The sequence below is a fragment of the Tachypleus tridentatus genome, chromosome 9, assembly GCF_004210375.1.
Source record: "Tachypleus tridentatus isolate NWPU-2018 chromosome 9, ASM421037v1, whole genome shotgun sequence".
Lineage (NCBI taxonomy): Eukaryota > Metazoa > Arthropoda > Merostomata > Xiphosura > Limulidae > Tachypleus > Tachypleus tridentatus.
In genome coordinates this window covers 167,820,512-167,840,921 of record NC_134833.1, presented here as the reverse complement: position 1 = coordinate 167,840,921, position 20,410 = coordinate 167,820,512, and the positions used below count along the sequence as shown (strand labels likewise).

General features: G+C 28.1%; 1 protein-coding gene across 1 annotated transcript in view; it reads left to right on the top strand.

Moving 5' to 3' along the window:
* The window catches only part of LOC143227576 (muscle-specific protein 300 kDa-like), a 134,068-nt gene that overhangs the window by 99,585 nt on the left and 14,073 nt on the right, over nucleotides 1–20,410 (top strand). Inside the window, 2 exon segments of the mRNA XM_076459005.1 lie at nucleotides 12,724–13,041; nucleotides 13,534–14,154. Coding sequence (XP_076315120.1) covers nucleotides 12,724–13,041; nucleotides 13,534–14,154 — 939 coding nt within the window.

The following is a 20,410-nucleotide window of genomic DNA, read 5'->3' as shown; positions in this document are numbered from 1 at the left end:
CAACCACCTAAATAATAAGTAATAATCCTATTCTAATATAACAGTAGGTAGGCAAACAGAAATGTATAAAGCAGCTTGCACAACCACCTAAATAATAAGTAATAATCCTATTCTAATATAACAGTAGGTAGGCAAACAGAAATGTATAAAGCGGCTTGCACAACCACCTAAATAATAAGTAATAATCCTATTCTAATATAACAGTAGGTAGGCAAACAGAAATGTATAAAGCAGCTTGCACAACCACCTAAATAATAAGTAATAATCCTATTCTAATATAACAGTAGGTAGGCAAACAGAAATGTATAAAGCAGCTTGCACAACCACCTAAATAATAAGTAATAATCCTATTCTAATATAACAGTAGGTAGGCAAACAGAAATGTATAAAGCAGCTTGCACAACCACCTAAATAATAAGTAATAATCCTATTCTAATATAACAGTAGGTAGGCAAACAGAAATGTATAAAGCAGCTTGCACAACCACCTAAATAATAAGTAATAATCCTATTCTAATATAACAGTAGGTAGGCAAACAGAAATGTATAAAGCAGCTTGCACAACCACCTAAATAATAAGTAATAATCCTATTCTAATATAACAGTAGGTAGGCAAACAGAAATGTATAAAATAATCCTATTCTAATATAACAGTAGGTAGGCAAACAGCTTGCACAACCACCTAAATAATAAGTAATAATCCTATTCTAATATAACAGTAGGTAGGCAAACAGAAATGTATAAAGCAGCTTGCACAACCACCTAAATAATAAGTAATAATCCTATTCTAATATAACAGTAGGTAGGCAAACAGAAATGTATAAAGCAGCTTGCACAACCACCTAAATAATAAGTAATAATCCTATTCTAATATAACAGTAGGTAGGCAAACAGAAATGTATAAAGCAGCTTGCACAACCACCTAAATAATAAGTAATAATCCTATTCTAATATAACAGTAGGTAGGCAAACAGAAATGTATAAAGCAGCTTGCACAACCACCTAAATAATAAGTAATAATCCTATTCTAATATAACAGTAGGTAGGCAAACAGAAATGTATAAAGCAGCTTGCACAACCACCTAAATAATAAGTAATAATCCTATTCTAATATAACAGTAGGTAGGCAAACAGAAATGTATAAAGCAGCTTGCACAACCACCCAAATAATAAGTAATAATCCTATTCTAATATAACAGTAGGTAGGCAAACAGAAATGTATAAAGCAGCTTGCACAACCACCTAAATAATAAGTAATAATCCTATTCTAATATAACAGTAGGTAGGGCAAACAGAAATGTATAAAGCAGCTTGCACAACCACCTAAATAATAAGTAATAATCCTATTCTAATATAACAGTAGGTGGTAAAAGCAAACAGAAATGTATAAAGCAGCTTGCACAACCACCTAAATAATAAGTAATAATCCTATTCTAATATAACAGTAGGTAGGCAAACAGAAATGTATAAAGCAGGCAAACAGAAAGGTGTATAAAGCAGCTTGCACAACCACCTAAATAATAAGTAATAATCCTATTCTAATATAACAGTAGGTAGGCAAACAGAAATGTATAAAAGCAGCTTGCACAACCACCTAAATAATAAGTAATAATCCTATTCTAATATAACAGTAGGTAGGCAAACAGAAATGTATAAAGCAGCTTGCACAACCACCTAAATAATAAGTAATAATCCTATTCTAATATAACAGTAGGTAGGCAAACAGAAATGTATAAAGCAGCTTGCACAACCACCTAAATAATAAGTAATAATCCTATTCTAATATAACAGTAGGTAGGCAAACAGAAATGTATAAAGCAGCTTGCACAACCACCTAAATAATAAGTAATAATCCTATTCTAATATAACAGTAGGTAGGCAAACAGAAATGTATAAAGCAGCTTGCACAACCACCTAAATAATAAGTAATAATCCTATTCTAATATAACAGTAGGTAGGCAAACAGAAATGTATAAAGCAGCTTGCACAACCACCTAAATAATAAGTAATAATCCTATTCTAATATAACAGTAGGTAGGCAAACAGAAATGTATAAAGCAGCTTGCACAACCACCTAAATAATAAGTAATAATCCTATTCTAATATAACAGTAGGTAGGCAAACAGAAATGTATAAAGCAGCTTGCACAACCACCTAAATAATAAGTAATAATCCTATTCTAATATAACAGTAGGTAGGCAAACAGAAATGTATAAAGCAGCTTGCACAACCACCCAAATAATAAGTAATAATCCTATTCTAATATAACAGTAGGTAGGCAAACAGAAATGTATAAAGCAGCTTGCACAACCACCTAAATAATAAGTAATAATCCTATTCTAATATAACAGTAGGTAGGCAAACAGAAATGTATAAAGCAGCTTGCACAACCACCTAAATAATAAGTAATAATCCTATTCTAATATAACAGTAGGTAGGCAAACAGAAATGTATAAAGCAGCTTGCACAACCACCTAAATAATAAGTAATAATCCTATTCTAATATAACAGTAGGTAGGCAAACAGAAATGTATAAAGCAGCTTGCACAACCACCTAAATAATAAGTAATAATCCTATTCTAATATAACAGTAGGTAGGCAAACAGAAATGTATAAAGCAGCTTGCACAACCACCTAAATAATAAGTAATAATCCTATTCTAATATAACAGTAGGTAGGCAAACAGAAATGTATAAAGCAGCTTGCACAACCACCTAAATAATAAGTAATAATCCTATTCTAATATAACAGTAGGTAGGCAAACAGAAATGTATAAAGCAGCTTGCACAACCACCTAAATAATAAGTAATAATCCTATTCTAATATAACAGTAGGTAGGCAAACAGAAATGTATAAAGCAGCTTGCACAACCACCTAAATAATAAGTAATAATCCTATTCTAATATAACAGTAGGTAGGCAAACAGAAATGTATAAAGCAGCTTGCACAACCACCTAAATAATAAGTAATAATCCTATTCTAATATAACAGTAGGTAGGCAAACAGAAATGTATAAAGCAGCTTGCACAACCACCTAAATAATAAGTAATAATCCTATTCTAATATAACAGTAGGTAGGCAAACAGAAATGTATAAAGCAGCTTGCACAACCACCTAAATAATAAGTAATAATCCTATTCTAATATAACAGTAGGTAGGCAAACAGAAATGTATAAAGCAGCTTGCACAACCACCTAAATAATAAGTAATAATCCTATTCTAATATAACAGTAGGTAGGCAAACAGAAATGTATAAAGCAGCTTGCACAACCACCAAATAATAAGTAATAATCCCATTCTAATATAACAGTAGGTAGGCAAACAGAAATGTATAAAGCAGCTTGCACAACCACCTAAATAATAAGTAATAATCCTATTCTAATATAACAGTAGGTAGGCAAACAGAAATGTATAAAGCAGCTTGCACAACCACCTAAATAATAAGTAATAATCCTATTCTAATATAACAGTAGGTAGGCAAACAGAAATGTATAAAAGCAGCTTGCACAACCACCTAAATAATAAGTAATAATCCTATTCTAATATAACAGTAGGTAGGCAAACAGAAATGTATAAAGCAGCTTGCACAACCACCTAAATAATAAGTAATAATCCTATTCTAATATAACAGTAGGTAGGCAAACAGAAATGTATAAAGCAGCTTGCACAACCACCTAAATAATAAGTAATAATCCTATTCTAATATAACAGTAGGTAGGCAAACAGAAATGTATAAAGCAGCTTGCACAACCACCTAAATAATAAGTAATAATCCTATTCTAATATAACAGTAGGTAGGCAAACAGAAATGTATAAAGCAGCTTGCACAACCACCTAAATAATAAGTAATAATCCTATTCTAATATAACAGTAGGTAGGCAAACAGAAATGTATAAAGCAGCTTGCACAACCACCTAAATAATAAGTAATAATCCTATTCTAATATAACAGTAGGTAGGCAAACAGAAATGTATAAAAGCAGCTTGCACAACCACCTAAATAATAAGTAATAATCCTATTCTAATATAACAGTAGGTAGGCAAACAGAAATGTATAAAGCAGCTTGCACAACCACCTAAATAATAAGTAATAATCCTATTCTAATATAACAGTAGGTAGGCAAACAGAAATGTATAAAGCAGCTTGCACAACCACCTAAATAATAAGTAATAATCCTATTCTAATATAACAGTAGGTAGGCAAACAGAAATGTATAAAGCAGCTTGCACAACCACCTAAATAATAAGTAATAATCCTATTCTAATATAACAGTAGGTAGGCAAACAGAAATGTATAAAGCAGCTTGCACAACCACCTAAATAATAAGTAATAATCCTATTCTAATATAACAGTAGGTAGGCAAACAGAAATGTATAAAGCAGCTTGCACAACCACCTAAATAATAAGTAATAATCCTATTCTAATATAACAGTAGGTAGGCAAACAGAAATGTATAAAGCAGCTTGCACAACCACCTAAATAATAAGTAAATATAACAGTAGGTAGGCAAACAGAAATGTATAAAAGCAGCTCACAACCACCTAAATATAAGTAATAATCCTATTCTAATATAACAGTAGGTAGGCAAACAGAAATGTATAAAGCAGCTTGCACAACCACCTAAATAATAAGTAATAATCCTATTCTAATATAACAGTAGGTAGGCAAACAGAAATGTATAAAGCAGCTTGCACAACCACCTAAATAATAAGTAATAATCCTATTCTAATATAACAGTAGGTAGGCAAACAGAAATGTATAAAGCAGCTTGCACAACCACCTAAATAATAAGTAATAATCCTATTCTAATATAACAGTAGGTAGGCAAACAGAAATGTATAAAGCAGCTTGCACAACCACCTAAATAATAAGTAATAATCCTATTCTAATATAACAGTAGGTAGGCAAACAGAAATGTATAAAGCAGCTTGCACAACCACCTAAATAATAAGTAATAATCCTATTCTAATATAACAGTAGGTAGGCAAACAGAAATGTATAAAAGCAGCTTGCACAACCACCTAAATAATAAGTAATAATCCTATTCTAATATAACAGTAGGTAGGCAAACAGAAATGTATAAAGCAGCTTGCACAACCACCTAAATAATAAGTAATAATCCTATTCTAATATAACAGTAGGTAGGCAAACAGAAATGTATAAAGCAGCTTGCACAACCACCTAAATAATAAGTAATAATCCTATTCTAATATAACAGTAGGTAGGCAAACAGAAATGTATAAAGCAGCTTGCACAACCACCTAAATAATAAGTAATAATCCCATTCTAATATAACAGTAGGTAGGCAAACAGAAATGTATAAAAGCAGCTTGCACAACCACCCAAATAATAAGTAATAATCCTATTCTAATATAACAGTAGGTAGGCAAACAGAAATGTATAAAAGCAGCTTGCACAACCACCAAATAATAAGTAATAATCCTATTCTAATATAACAGTAGGTAGGCAAACAGAAATGTATAAAGCAGCTTGCACAACCACCTAAATAATAAGTAATAATCCTATTCTAATATAACAGTAGGTAGGCAAACAGAAATGTATAAACAACCACCTAAATAATAAGTAATAATCCCATTCTAATATAACAGTAGGTAGGCAAACAGAATGTATAAAGCAGCTTGCACAACCACCTAAATAATAAGTAATAATCCTATTCTAATATAACAGTAGGTAGGCAAACAGAAATGTATAAAGCAGCTTGCACAACCACCTAAATAATAAGTAATAATCCTATTCTAATATAACAGTAGGTAGGCAAACAGAAATGTATAAAGCAGCTTGCACAACCACCTAAATAATAAGTAATAATCCTATTCTAATATAACAGTAGGTAGGCAAACAGAAATGTATAAAGCAGCTTGCACAACCACCTAAATAATAAGTAATAATCCTATTCTAATATAACAGTAGGTAGGCAAACAGAAATGTATAAAAGCAGCTTGCACAACCACCTAAATAATAAGTAATAATCCTATTCTAATATAAAGAGTAGGAAAGCAGTAGGTAGGCAAACAGAAATGTATAAAGCAGCTTGCACAACCACCTAAATAATAAGTAATAATCCTATTCTAATATAACAGTAGGTAGGCAAACAGAAATGTATAAAGCAGCTTGCACAACCACCTAAATAATAAGTAATAATCCCATTCTAATATAACAGTAGGTAGGCAAACAGAAATGTATAAAGCAGCTTGCACAACCACCTAAATAATAAGTAATAATCCTATTCTAATATAACAGTAGGTAGGCAAACAGAAATGTATAAAGCAGCTTGCACAACCACCTAAATAATAAGTAATAATCCTATTCTAATATAACAGTAGGTAGGCAAACAGAAATGTATAAAGCAGCTTGCACAACCACCTAAATAATAAGTAATAATCCCATTCTAATATAACAGTAGGTAGGCAAACAGAAATGTATAAAGCAGCTTGCACAACCACCTAAATAATAAGTAATAATCCTATTCTAATATAACAGTAGGGCAAACAGAAATGTATAAAGCAGCAAACCAGAAATGTATAAATTCAGCTGTAGTGCACAACCACCTAAATAATAAGTAATAATCCTATTCTAATATAACAGTAGGTAGGCAAACAGAAATGTATAAAGCAGCTTGCACAACCACCTAAATAATAAGTAATAATCCTATTCTAATATAACAGTAGGTAGGCAAACAGAAATGTATAAAGCAGCTTGCACAACCACCTAAATAATAAGTAATAATCCTATTCTAATATAACAGTAGGTAGGCAAACAGAAATGTATAAAGCAGCTTGCACAACCACCTAAATAATAAGTAATAATCCTATTCTAATATAACAGTAGGTAGGCAAACAGAAATGTATAAAGCAGCTTGCACAACCACCTAAATAATAAGTAATAATCCTATTCTAATATAACAGTAGGTAGGCAAACAGAAATGTATAAAGCAGCTTGCACAACCACCTAAATAATAAGTAATAATCCTATTCTAATATAACAGTAGGTAGGCAAACAGAAATGTATAGAAGCAGCTTGCACAACCACCTAAATAATAAGTAATAATCCTATTCTAATATAACAGTAGGTAGGCAAACAGAAATGTATAAAGCAGCTTGCACAACCACCTAAATAATAAGTAATAATCCTATTCTAATATAACAGTAGGTAGGCAAACAGAAATGTATAAAGCAGCTTGCACAACCACCTAAATAATAAGTAATAATCCCATTCTAATATAACAGTAGGTAGGCAAACAGAAATGTATAAAGCAGCTTGCACAACCACCTAAATAATAAGTAATAATCCTATTCTAATATAACAGTAGGTAGGTAGGCAAACAGAAATGTATAAAGCAGCTTGCACAACCACCTAAATAATAAGTAATAATCCTATTCTAATATAACAGTAGGTAGGCAAACAGAAATGTATAAAGCAGCTTGCACAACCACCTAAATAATAAGTAATAATCCTATTCTAATATAACAGTAGGTAGGCAAACAGAAATGTATAAAGCAGCTTGCACAACCACCTAAATAATAAGTAATAATCCTATTCTAATATAACAGTAGGTAGGCAAACAGAAATGTATAAAGCAGCTTGCACAACCACCTAAATAATAAGTAATAATCCTATTCTAATATAACAGTGGGTGAGCCACAACAAATAATAAATGTAAAATAAAAGCAGCTTGCACAACCACCTAAATAATAAGTAATAATCCTATTCTAATATAACAGTGGGTAGGCAAACAGAAATGTATAAAGCAGCTTGCACAACCACCTAAATAATAAGTAATAATCCTATTCTAATATAACAGTAGGTAGGCAAACAGAAGTATGTATAAAGCAGCTTGCACAACCACCTAAATAATAAGTAATAATCCTATTCTAATATAACAGTACGGTAGGTGAGCAAACAGAAATGTATAAAGCAGCTTGCACAACCACCTAAATAATAAGTAATAATCCTATTCTAATATAACGGTAGGTAGGCAAACAGAAATGTATAAAGCAGCTTGCACAACCACCTAAATAATAAGTAATAATCCTATTCTAATATAACAGTGGGTAGGCAAACAGAAATGTATAAAGCAGCTTGCACAACCACCTAAATAATAAGTAATAATCCTATTCTAATATAACAGTAGGTAGGCAAACAGAAATGTATAAAGCAGCTTGCACAACCACCTAAATAATAAGTAATAATCCTATTCTAATATAACAGTAGGTAGGCAAACAGAAATGTATAAAGCAGCTTGCACAACCACCTAAATAATAAGTAATAATCCTATTCTAATATAACAGTAGGTAGGCAAACAGAAATGTATAAAGCAGCTTGCACAACCACCTAAATAATAAGTAATAATCCTATTCTAATATAACAGTAGGTAGGCAAACAGAAATGTATAAAGCAGCTTGCACAACCACCTAAATAATAAGTAATAATCCTATTCTAATATATAACAGTGGGTAGGCAAACAGAAATGTATAAAGCAGCTTGCACAACCACCTAAATAATAAGTAATAATCCTATTCTAATATAACAGTAGGTAGGCAAACAGAAATGTATAAAGCAGCTTGCACAACCACCTAAATAATAAGTAATAATCCTATTCTAATATAACAGCTTGCACAACCACCTAAATAATAAGTAATAATCCTATTCTAATATAACAGTAGGTAGGCAAACAGAAATGTATAAAGCAGCTTGCACAACCACCTAAATAATAAGTAATAATCCTATTCTAATATAACAGTAGGTAGGCAAACAGAAATGTATAAAGCAGCTTGCACAACCACCTAAATAATAAGTAATAATCCTATTCTAATATAACAGTAGGTAGGCAAACAGAAATGTATAAAGCAGCTTGCACAACCACCTAAATAATAAGTAATAATCCTATTCTAATATAACAGTAGGTAGGCAAACAGAAATGTATAAAGCAGCTTGCACAACCACCTAAATAATAAGTAATAATCCTATTCTAATATAACAGTAGGTAGGCAAACAGAAATGTATAAAGCAGCTTGCACAACCACCTAAATAATAAGTAATAATCCTATTCTAATATAACAGTAGGTAGGCAAACAGAAATGTATAAAGCAGCTTGCACAACCACCTAAATAATAAGTAATAATCCTATTCTAATATAACAGTAGGTAGGCAAACAGAAATGTATAAAGCAGCTTGCACAACCACCTAAATAATAAGTAATAATCCTATTCTAATATAACAGTAGGTAGGCAAACAGAAATGTATAAAGCAGCTTGCACAACCACCTAAATAATAAGTAATAATCCTATTCTAATATAACAGTAGGTAGGCAAACAGAAATGTATAAAGCAGCTTGCACAACCACCTAAATAATAAGTAATAATCCTATTCTAATATAACAGTAGGTAGGCAAACAGAAATGTATAAAGCAGCTTGCACAACCACCTAAATAATAAGTAATAATCCTATTCTAATATAACAGTAGGTAGGCAAACAGAAATGTATAAAGCAGCTTGCACAACCACCTAAATAATAAGTAATAATCCTATTCTAATATAACAGTAGGTAGGCAAACAGAAATGTATAAAGCAGCTTGCACAACCACCTAAATAATAAGTAAGAATCCTATTCTAATATAACAGTAGGTAGGCAAACAGAAATGTATAAAGCAGCTTGCACAACCACCTAAATAATAAGTAATAATCCTATTCTAATATAACAGTAGGTAGGCAAACAGAAATGTATAAAGCAGCTTGCACAACCACCTAAATAATAAGTAATAATCCTATTCTAATATAACAGTAGGTAGGCAAACAGAAATGTATAAAGCAGCTTGCACAACCACCTAAATAATAAGGAAGAATCCTATTCTAATATAACAGTAGGTAGGCAAACAGAAATGTATAAAGCAGCTTGCACAACCACCTAAATAATAAGTAATAATCCTATTATAATATAACAGTAGGTAGGCAAACAGAAATGTATAAAGCAGCTTGCACAACCACCTAAATAATAAGTAACTACCAGTTATCATTTTTTTACTCTTAATGTGTTTGTTGTTCTTGTAAGTAGCTCATACAATCTCCCAAATAGTAACTAATGATCCAGGTTTTGTTCAATTTTACGTTAGGTTGAACTATCAGGTTTTGTTCACTTCTATGTTAGGTTGAACTATCAGGTTTTGTTCACTTCTATGTTAGGTTGAACTATCACATTTTGTTCACTTCTCTGTTAGGTTGAAGTATCCAGGTGTTTCTCACTTCTGTGTTAGGTTGAAGTATCCAGGTGTTTCTCACTTCTGTGTTAGGTTGAAGTATCCAGGTGTTCCTCACTTCTGTGTCAGGTTGAAGTATCCAGGTGTTGCTCACTTCTGTGTTAGGTTGAAGTATCCAGGTGTTCCTCACTTCTGTGTCAGGTTGAAGTATCCAGGTGTTGCTCACTTCTGTGTCAGGTTGAAGTATCCAGGTGTTGCTCACTTCTGTGTTAGGTTGAAGTGTTCAGGTTTTGTTCACTTCTGTGTTAGCTTGAAGTGTTCAGGTTTTGTTCACTTCTGTGTTAGCTTGAAGTGTTCAGGTTTTGTTTACTTCTGTGTTAGCTTCAATTATCCAGGTTTTACCAACTTCTGTGTTAGCTTGAAGTGTTCAGGTTTTGTTAACTTCTGTGTTAGGTTGAAGTATCCAGGTTTTACCAACTTTCATGTTAGGTTAAAGTATCCAGATTTTACCAACTTTTATGCTAAATTGTTTATGTTATTAGTGAGTTAGATGTAGAATGTTATTGTTTGGTGATCTACAGCGTGATGGGCTATTGAATGGTATCACACTCTTGTATGTCATTTATGGTCTTTCCATTCTAACTTTTGTTGTATTTTGGTTTTCTGATATATTGAAATCCATAATGACAAAGAATGTTCTTAGTGATGTCTCTGCTGCCTACTGGGTCTATACGTAACTTGGTCTAGGTGTATTGCAATATAATTGTTTTTCATTCTGTTAACTTAGGGTTACATGGTCATGTTATTTTCTCTATGTTTAGTCTTGGTTTTTGTGTTCTTTATCACATGCTCAGGGTATCCATTGTCAAGGATGGTTGTAATGATATGATTAATATGTTTTTCATGTTTATTCTTGGTTCTGTCAAGGATGGTTGTAATGATATGATTGATATGTTTTTCATGTTTATTCTTGGTTCTGTCAAGGATGGTTGTAATGATATGATTAATATGTTTTTCATGTTTATTCCTGGTTCTGTCAAGGATGGTTGCAGTGATGCATTTTTCTCCTTGGATAAATGGTAATAATGAGTAGATTAACATGTCTGAAAGAAAACTTGAGCAGATTTGAACAGATTCCCTCTTTGAGACATTAAAGACCCATGGAATAAGGCTTAGATAATATTTAATGTACCAAACCCCTGACACGCTGCAAATACTCAGGTTGAAACTCACAAGTAATAGACCCAACTGACAATCTTCATGCACTTCTTTATAATTCCAATTAACAACATGAAAATAAATACAACCACAAACAACTAAAAGGCCTAGGTGTGGTCTCACCTTATATTACCAGTCTTGAGTAACCTCTCTGTGGAACATTTTTTATCTAAACAAGCTTTGTTAATACATCAAAAATTAAAATTAAGATGTTAATTATTTTAATTTACCAGGCTTACTTATAAGGATTAGGTTTCATCAGTCATGTTCTTTTGCATGTTATATTTTTAGCTGTAAACATGATAATATCCCAGGGCATTCACCCAGTTTTAATGTACTTAGGTTAGTCCTAAATTCACATACTAAATTAACAACACAAAATACTCTTTATGATAAAAAACATGAAAAATTACAAAATAAATATATTAGATGTATGAAAAAAATAAATGAAATAATAAAATGTAAGTTACTTGATTAAAAAAATAACTGCTTTAATACCCAAAATGTGGGTTGGATGTATTTTAACAAACAGATATAAAGAAATCATACAACTCACCATAGAAACAGAATAAATTACTAATCTTCTGTTCCTAGACATAATGGCTACCAAGATACATAACTCATACACCACAGTAGTACTTTGGAGTATAGGTCAGCAGTGATAACATGTAGATCATTGACTGCCTATTTAAAAACAGAATTAACATGATTTATAACATCTAACATGCTAAGAATGTTGGTGTAAAATATGTTTATATAAACACTTTGACAATGGATGCTTTCGTACTCAATACAGAAGAAAATGAAGGAAACAGACATTAAGAACAAGTGGGAAAGATATTGTAGACAAACACACACATCTCTCTCTTTAGAAACATACAGAATACACGTAAACAGTTAAAAAGTCACAACACAATTTAGTCAAAGGTACTTCATGCCAAACCATGAAATGAAGGCAACATTCAAACAAAATAACATAAGCAAATATACATGCAGTACTGATCTATCTACAGTAGCTCTTTGTATATATCTTGTTATAACATTAAAACTATCTTCATTCAATTAATTGATAACACAGACAACTTAGCATATAATTCATTAAAACCTGGATACCATTTTGAAACTATTCAAACAAGTCCTTTGTTTTATATCTTTATGGATTGGAGAGAACACTTGTGTCTCTCACTCAGTACTAACAACCTGACTGTTGCAACATTCTCAGATTAACAGTTGAAGTGTTTTTACAAACTGTATTATTTTATTTAGCATTAAATGTAGAATAATTCATTACAGGAACTATCAGATGATGTACACCTGCATCTGAAGTCAGCTGAGCTTTTGAAAAAAACTATAGTAGAAGAACTCACAGCAGATACGATGCCAGAATTCTTACAAGAAAATATAAGTGAGGTGAGTCTGCTTCAGAACACGCTACCAAGGGAACTTCAAGAAAGAGAATCCTGGTTAAAATCTGCTTTAAATCAACTTAAAGAATTCCATGAAGCCAAAGATAAACTTTGTTGCTGGCTTCACAGTGGAAATAAACTCCTCCAGTCTTCAGAAAGTGGAGTCGATTTTGAAATTGTGAAGAAAAAGCTGGAAGAAATGAAGGTCAGTGAAAGTGGATTGTGTTGGTTTGTACTAAGCTTGATATGAGTTGACCACCAACTGAAGACAACTGTAGTAATATATATTTGTGTAACATCACTAAACAGCAATATAAAATAACTGAAATTGGATAAAATGTCCTGTGAAAGTTTTGAAAGATGTTTGATGGTGTTATAAAACAATAAGAAGTATTGATTATTTCATTATTTTGTAGTTAAGTGCAAGGTTACACAAAGGGCTATTTATGGTCTGCCTACTACGGGTTTTGAAACCCAATTTGTAGCTATATAAGTCCACAGACATCCTGTTATACCTCTAAGAAACTTCAAAAACAAAATGTAATATCACTTGGATGTTCATCAAAACTATTTATTATTAATCCAGTAATATTTTGCAATATGTTTTTTATTCTTATTAAACCATTATAAATTTACTGAAGATCATTGTTCTAAGCTTTATTTAAAGCCAATTATGAAATTTTTCTTTTTTTTTCAGAAATACTTTTCTGAAATTAGCCATTGGGAAACTCAGAAGGACAAGTTAAATTCCCTTTGTCTAAAAATCCAACCCTTTTTAAAGAAGGACCAAGCAGAACATATGACTCAAGATCTTCAATCTGTTGGTCAGCGTTTAGATGACCTCCAAACAAGAGCAGACAAAACTATAGATGCTCTCGAGAAAGATGCTCAGGCATGGCTAGAGTACAACCAAGTTCTAGACAAGGTCAACAATCTACTTACTTCATTCCAGATTGTTGATGAGAAACCCATTACCATGCCTGCAATAAGAACAAGCTTACAGAACATCAGTTGCCTGTTGACCAATCTACAGAGCAAACAGGAGCTGATTAGCGATGCTAATGTAAGGGCCAGAGGCCTAGATCATCGTGCCACTCCGCCAAGTCGCACGGTCATCGATAAGCAGGTTGCTGATATAAACCAGAAATGGCAGCACATCCTTTGTCAGCTAGAGAGTCAATTGTCCACTCTTACTGATGTTCTCAACCAGTGGGAGATTTATGCTGAAGTCTATTACCGAGCAGAAACAGCTATTGTAAAACTTGAACACAACTTGAATACTATTGAAGTTGTTCCAGAGGCAGAACATACTGCACAGGTAATTATTTTATAGTAATTGTTAGATGAATTTGAAGAAGTAGTGTTTTTATAAAATATATTTAGTACAGGTAATACATTTTATAATATATTATTAGGTGAGTTTGAAGAAGTAGTGTTTTTATAAAGTATATTTAGTACAGGTAATATGTTTTATAATAATTATTAGATGAGCTTGAAGAAGTAGTGTTTTTATAAAGTATATTTAGTACAGGTAATATATTTTATAATAATTATTAGATGAGGTTTGAAGAAGAAGTGTTTTTATAAAGTATATTTAGTAAAGGTAATATGTTTTATAATAATTATTAGGTGAGTTTGAAGAAGTAGTGGTTTTATAAAGTATATTTAGTACAGGTAATATATTTTATAATAATTATTAGGTGAGTTTGAAGAAGTAGTAGTTTTATAAAGTATATTTAGTACAGGTAATATATTTTATAATAATTATTAGATGAGTTTGAAGAAGTAGTGTTTTTATAAAGTATATTTAGTACAGGTAATATATTTTATAATAATTATTAGATGAGTTTGAAGAAGTAGTGTTTTTATAAAGTATATTTAGTACAGGTAATATATTTTATAATAATTATTAGGTGAGTTTGAAGAAGTAGTAGTTTTATAAAGTATATTTAGTACAGGTAATATATTTTATAATAATTATTAGATGAGTTTGAAGAAGTGTGTTTTTATAAAGTATATTTAGTAGTATATTTAGTACAGGTAATATATTTTATAATAATTATTAGATGAGTTTGAAGAAGTAGTGTTTTTATAAAGTATATTTAGTACAGGTAATATATTTTATAATAATTATTAGATGAGTTTGAAGAAGTAGTGTTTTTATAAAGTATATTTAGTACAGGTAATATATTTTATAATAATTATTAGATGAGCTTGAAGAAGTAGTGTTTTTATAAAGTATATTTAGTACAGGTAATATATTTTATAATAATTATTAGATGAGTTTGAAGAAGTAGTGTTTTTATAAAGTATATTTAGTACAGGTAATATATTTTATAATAATTATTAGATGAGTTTGAAGAAGTAGTGTTTTTTTATAAAGTATATTTAGTACAGGTACAGGTAATATATTTTATAATAATTATTAGATGAGTTTGAAGAAGTAGTGTTTTTATAAAGTATATTTAGTACAGGTAATATATTTTATAATAATTATTAGATGAGTTTGAAGAAGGGTAGTGTTTTTTATAAAGTATATTTAGTACAGGTAATATATTTTATAATAATTATTAGATGAGTTTGAAGAAGGAGTGTTTTTATAAAGTATATTTAGTACAGGTAATATATTTTATAATAATTATTAGATGAGTTTGAAGAAGTGTGGTTTTATAAAGTATATTTAGTACAGGTAATATATTTTATAATAATTATTAGATGAGTTTGAAGAAGGAGTGTTTTTATAAAGTATATTTAGTACAGGTAATATATTTTATAATAATTATTAGATGAGTTTGAAGAAGTGTTTTTATAAAGTATATTTAGTACAGGTAATATATTTTATAATAATTATTAGATGAGTTTGAAGAAGTAGTGTTTTTTTATAAAGTATATTTAGTACAGGTAATATATTTTATAAATAATTATTAGATGAGTTTGAAGAAGTAGTGTTTTTTATAAAGTATATTTAGTACAGGTAATATATTTTATAATAATTATTAGATGAGTTTGAAGAAGTAGTGTTTTATAAAGTATATTTAGTACAGGTAATATATTTTATAATAATTATTAGATGAGTTTGAAGAAGGAGTGTTTTTATAAAGTATATTTAGTACAGGTAATATATTTTATAATATATTATTAGGTGAGTTTGAAGAAGTAGTGTTTTTATAAAGTATATTTAGTACAGGTAATATATTTTATAATAATTATTAGATGAGTTTGAAGAAGTGTTTTTATAAAGTATATTTAGTACAGGTAATATATTTTATAATAATTATTAGATGAGTTTGAAGAAGGAGTGTTTTTATAAAGTATATTTAGTACAGGTAATATATTTTATAATAATTATTAGATGAGTTTGAAGAAGAAGTGTTTTTATAAAGTATATTTAGTACAGGTAATATATTTTATAATATATTATTAGGTGAGTTTGAAGAAGTAGTGTTTTTATAAAGTATATTTAGTACAGGTAATATATTTTATAATAATTATTAGATGAGTTTGAAGAAGTAGTGTTTTTATAAAGTATATTTAGTACAGGTAATATATTTTTTATAATAATTATTAGATGAGTTTGAAGAAGAGCTTGAGTGTTTTTATAAAGTATATTTAGTACAGGTAATATATTTTATATAATATTATTTTGAAGAAGTAGTGAGTTTGAGGTAATATATTTTAGAAGTATTAGGTGAGTTTGAAGAAGCAGTGTTTTTATATAAAGTATATTTAGTACAGGTAATATATTTTATAATAATTATTAGATGAGTTTGAAGAAGTAGTGTTTTTATGCATAAAGTATATTTAGTACAGGTAATATATTTTATAATATATTATTACGTGAGTTTGAAGAAGTAGTGGTTTTATAAAGTATATTTAGTACAGGTAATATATTTTATAATAATTATTAGATGAGTTTGAAGAAGGAGTGTTTTATAAAGTATATTTAGTACAGGTAATATATTTTATAATAATTATTAGATGAGTTTGAAGAAGTGTTTTTTATAAAGTATATTTAGTACAGGTAATATATTTTATAATATATTATTAGATGAGTTTGAAGAAGTAGTGTTTTTTTATAAAGTATATTTAGTACAGGTAATATATTTTATAATAATTATTAGATAGAGTTTGAAGAAGTAGTGTTTTTATAAAGTTATATTTAGTACAGGTAATATATTTTATAATATATTATTAGATGAGTTTGAAGAAGAGTGTTTTTATAAAGTATATTTAGTACAGGTAATATATTTTATAATAATTATTAGATGAGTTTGAAGAAGTAGTGTTTTTATAAAGTATATTTAGTACAGGTAATATATTTTATAATAATTATTAGGTGAGTTTGAAGAAGTAGTGTTTTATAAAGTTTATTTAGTACAGGTAATATATTTTATAATAATTATTAGATGAGTTTGAAGAAGTAGTGTTTTTATAAAGTATATTTAGTACAGGTAATATATTTTATATAATAATTATTAGATGAGTTTGAAGAAGTAGTGTTTTTATAAAGTATATTTAGTACAGGTAATATATTTTATAATAATTTATTAGATGAGTTTGAAGAAGTAGTGTTTTATAAAGTATATTTAGTACAGGTAATATATTTTATAATAATTATTAGATGAGTTTGAAGAAGTAGTGTTTTATAAAGTATATTTAGTACAGGTAATATATTTTATAATAATTATTAGATGAGTTTGAAGAAGTAGTGTTTTATAAAGTATATTTAGTACAGGTAATATATTTTATAATAATATTATTAGATGGTAGTTTGAAGAAGTATTATGTTTTATAAAGTATATTTAGTACAAGGTAATATATTTTATAATAATTATTAGATGAGTTTGAAGAAGGAGTGTTTTTATATAAGTATATTTAGTACAGGTAATATATTTTATAATAATTATTAGATGAGTTTGAAGAAGTAGTGTTTTTTATAAAGTATATTTAGTACAGGTAATATATTTTATAATAATTATTAGATGAGTTTGAAGAAGTAGTGTTTTTATAAAGTATATTTAGTACAGGTAATATATTTTATAATAATTATTAGATGAGTTTGAAGAAGTAGTGTTTTTATAAAGTATATTTAGTACAGGTAATATATTTTATAATAATTATTAGATGAGTTTGAAGAAGTAGTGTTTTTATAAAGTATATTTAGTACAGGTAATATATTTTATAATAATTATTAGATGAGTTTGAAGAAGTAGTGTTTTTATAAAGTATATTTAGTACAGGTAATATATTTTATAATAATTATTAGATGAGTTTGAAGAAGTAGTGTTTTTATAAAGTATATTTAGTACAGGTAATATATTTTATAATAATTATTAGATGAGTTTGAAGAAGGAGTGTTTTTATAAAGTATATTTAGTACAGGTAATATATTTTATAATAATTATTAGATGAGTTTGAAGAAGGAGTGTTTTTATAAAGTATATTTAGTACAGGTAATATATTTTTAATCATAATAATTATTAGATGAGTTTGAAGAAGTAGTGTTTTTATAAAGTATATTTAGTACAGGTAATATATTTTATAATAATTATTAGATGAGTTTGAAGAAGTAGTGTTTTTTATAAAGTATATTTAGTACAGGTAATATATTTTATAATAATTATTAGATGAGTTTGAAGAAGTAGTGTTTTTATAAAGTATATTTAGTACAGGTAATATATTTTATAATAATTATTAGATGAGTTTGAAGAAGTAGTGTTTTTATAAAGTATATTTAGTACAGGTAATATATTTTATAATAATTATTAGATGAGTTTGAAGAAGTAGTGTTTTTTATAAAGTATATTTAGTACAGGTAATATATTTTATAATAATTATTAGATGAGTTTGAAGAAGTAGTGTTTTTATAAAGTATATTTAGTACAGGTAATATATTTTATAATAATTATTAGATGAGTTTGAAGAAGGAGTGTTTTTATAAAGTATATTTAGTACAGGTAATATATTTTATAATAATTATTAGATGAGTTTGAAGAAGAAGTGTTTTTATAAAGTATATTTAGTACAGGTAATATATTTTATAATAATTATTAGATGAGTTTGAAGAAGCAGGAGTGTTTTATAAAGTATATTTAGTACAGGTAATATATTTTTATAATAATATTATGAGCTCTGAAGAAGCTAGTGTTTTTTATAAAGTATATTTAGTACAGGTAATATATTTTATAATAATTATTAGATGAGTTTGAAGAAGCAGTGTTTTTTATAAAGTATATTTAGTACAGGGTAATATATTTTATAATACATTATTAGATGAGTTTGAAAGCTGAAGGAGTGTTTTTATAGTATATTTAGTACAGGTAATATATTTTATAATATATTATTAGGTGAGTTTGAAGAAGTAGTGTTTTTATAAAGTATATTTAGTACAGGTAATATATTTTATAATATATTATTACGTGAGTTTGAAGAAGTAGTGTTTTTATAAAGTATATTTAGTACAGGTAATATATTTTATAATAATTATTAGATGAGTTTGAAGAAGTAGTGTTTTTATAAAGTATATTTAGTACAGGTAATATATTTTATAATAATTATTAGATGAGTTTGAAGAAGTAGTGTTTTTATAAAGTATATTTAGTACAGGTAATATATTTTATAATAATTATTAGATGAGTTTGAAGAAGGAGTGTTTTATAAAGTATATTTAGTACAGGTAATATATTTTATAATATATTATTAGGTGAGTTTGAAGAAGGAGTGTTTTTTATAAAGTATATTAAAGCAGGTAGATGAGTCTGAAGAAGTAGTGTTTTATAAAGTATATTTAGTACAAGGTAATATATCTTTATAATAATTATTAGATGAGTTTGAAGAAGTAGTGTTTTTATAAAGTATATTTAGTACAGGTAATATATTTTATAATAATTATTAGATGAGTTTGAAGAAGTAGTGTTTTTTATAAAGTATATTTAGTACAGGTAATATATTTTATAATAATTATTAGATGAGTTTGAAGAAGTAGTGTTTTATAAAGTATATTTAGTACAGGTAATATATTTTATAATAATTATTAGATGAGGTTTGAAGAAGTTTTTTTTTTATAAAGTATATTTAGTACAGGTAATATATTTTATAATAATTATTAGATGAGTTTGAAGAAGTAGTGTTTTTATAAAGTATATTTAGTACAGGTAATATATTTTATAATAATTATTAGATGAGTTTGAAGAAGGTGTTTTTATAAAGTATATTTAGTACAGGTAATATATTTTATAATAATTATTAGATGAGTTTGAAGAAGTGTTTTTTATAAAGTATATTTAGTACAGGTAATATATTTTATAATAATTATTAGATGAGTTTGAAGAAGGAGTGTTTTTTATAAAGTATATTTAGTACAGGTAATATATTTTATAATAATTATTAGATGAGTTTGAAGAAGTAGTGTTTTTATAAAGTATATTTAGTACAGGTAATATATTTTATAATAATTATTAGATGAGTTTGAAGAAGGAGTGTTTTTATAAAGTATATTTAGTACAGGTAATATATTTTATAATAATTATTAGATGAGTTTGAAGAAGTAGTGTTTTTTATAAAGTATATTTAGT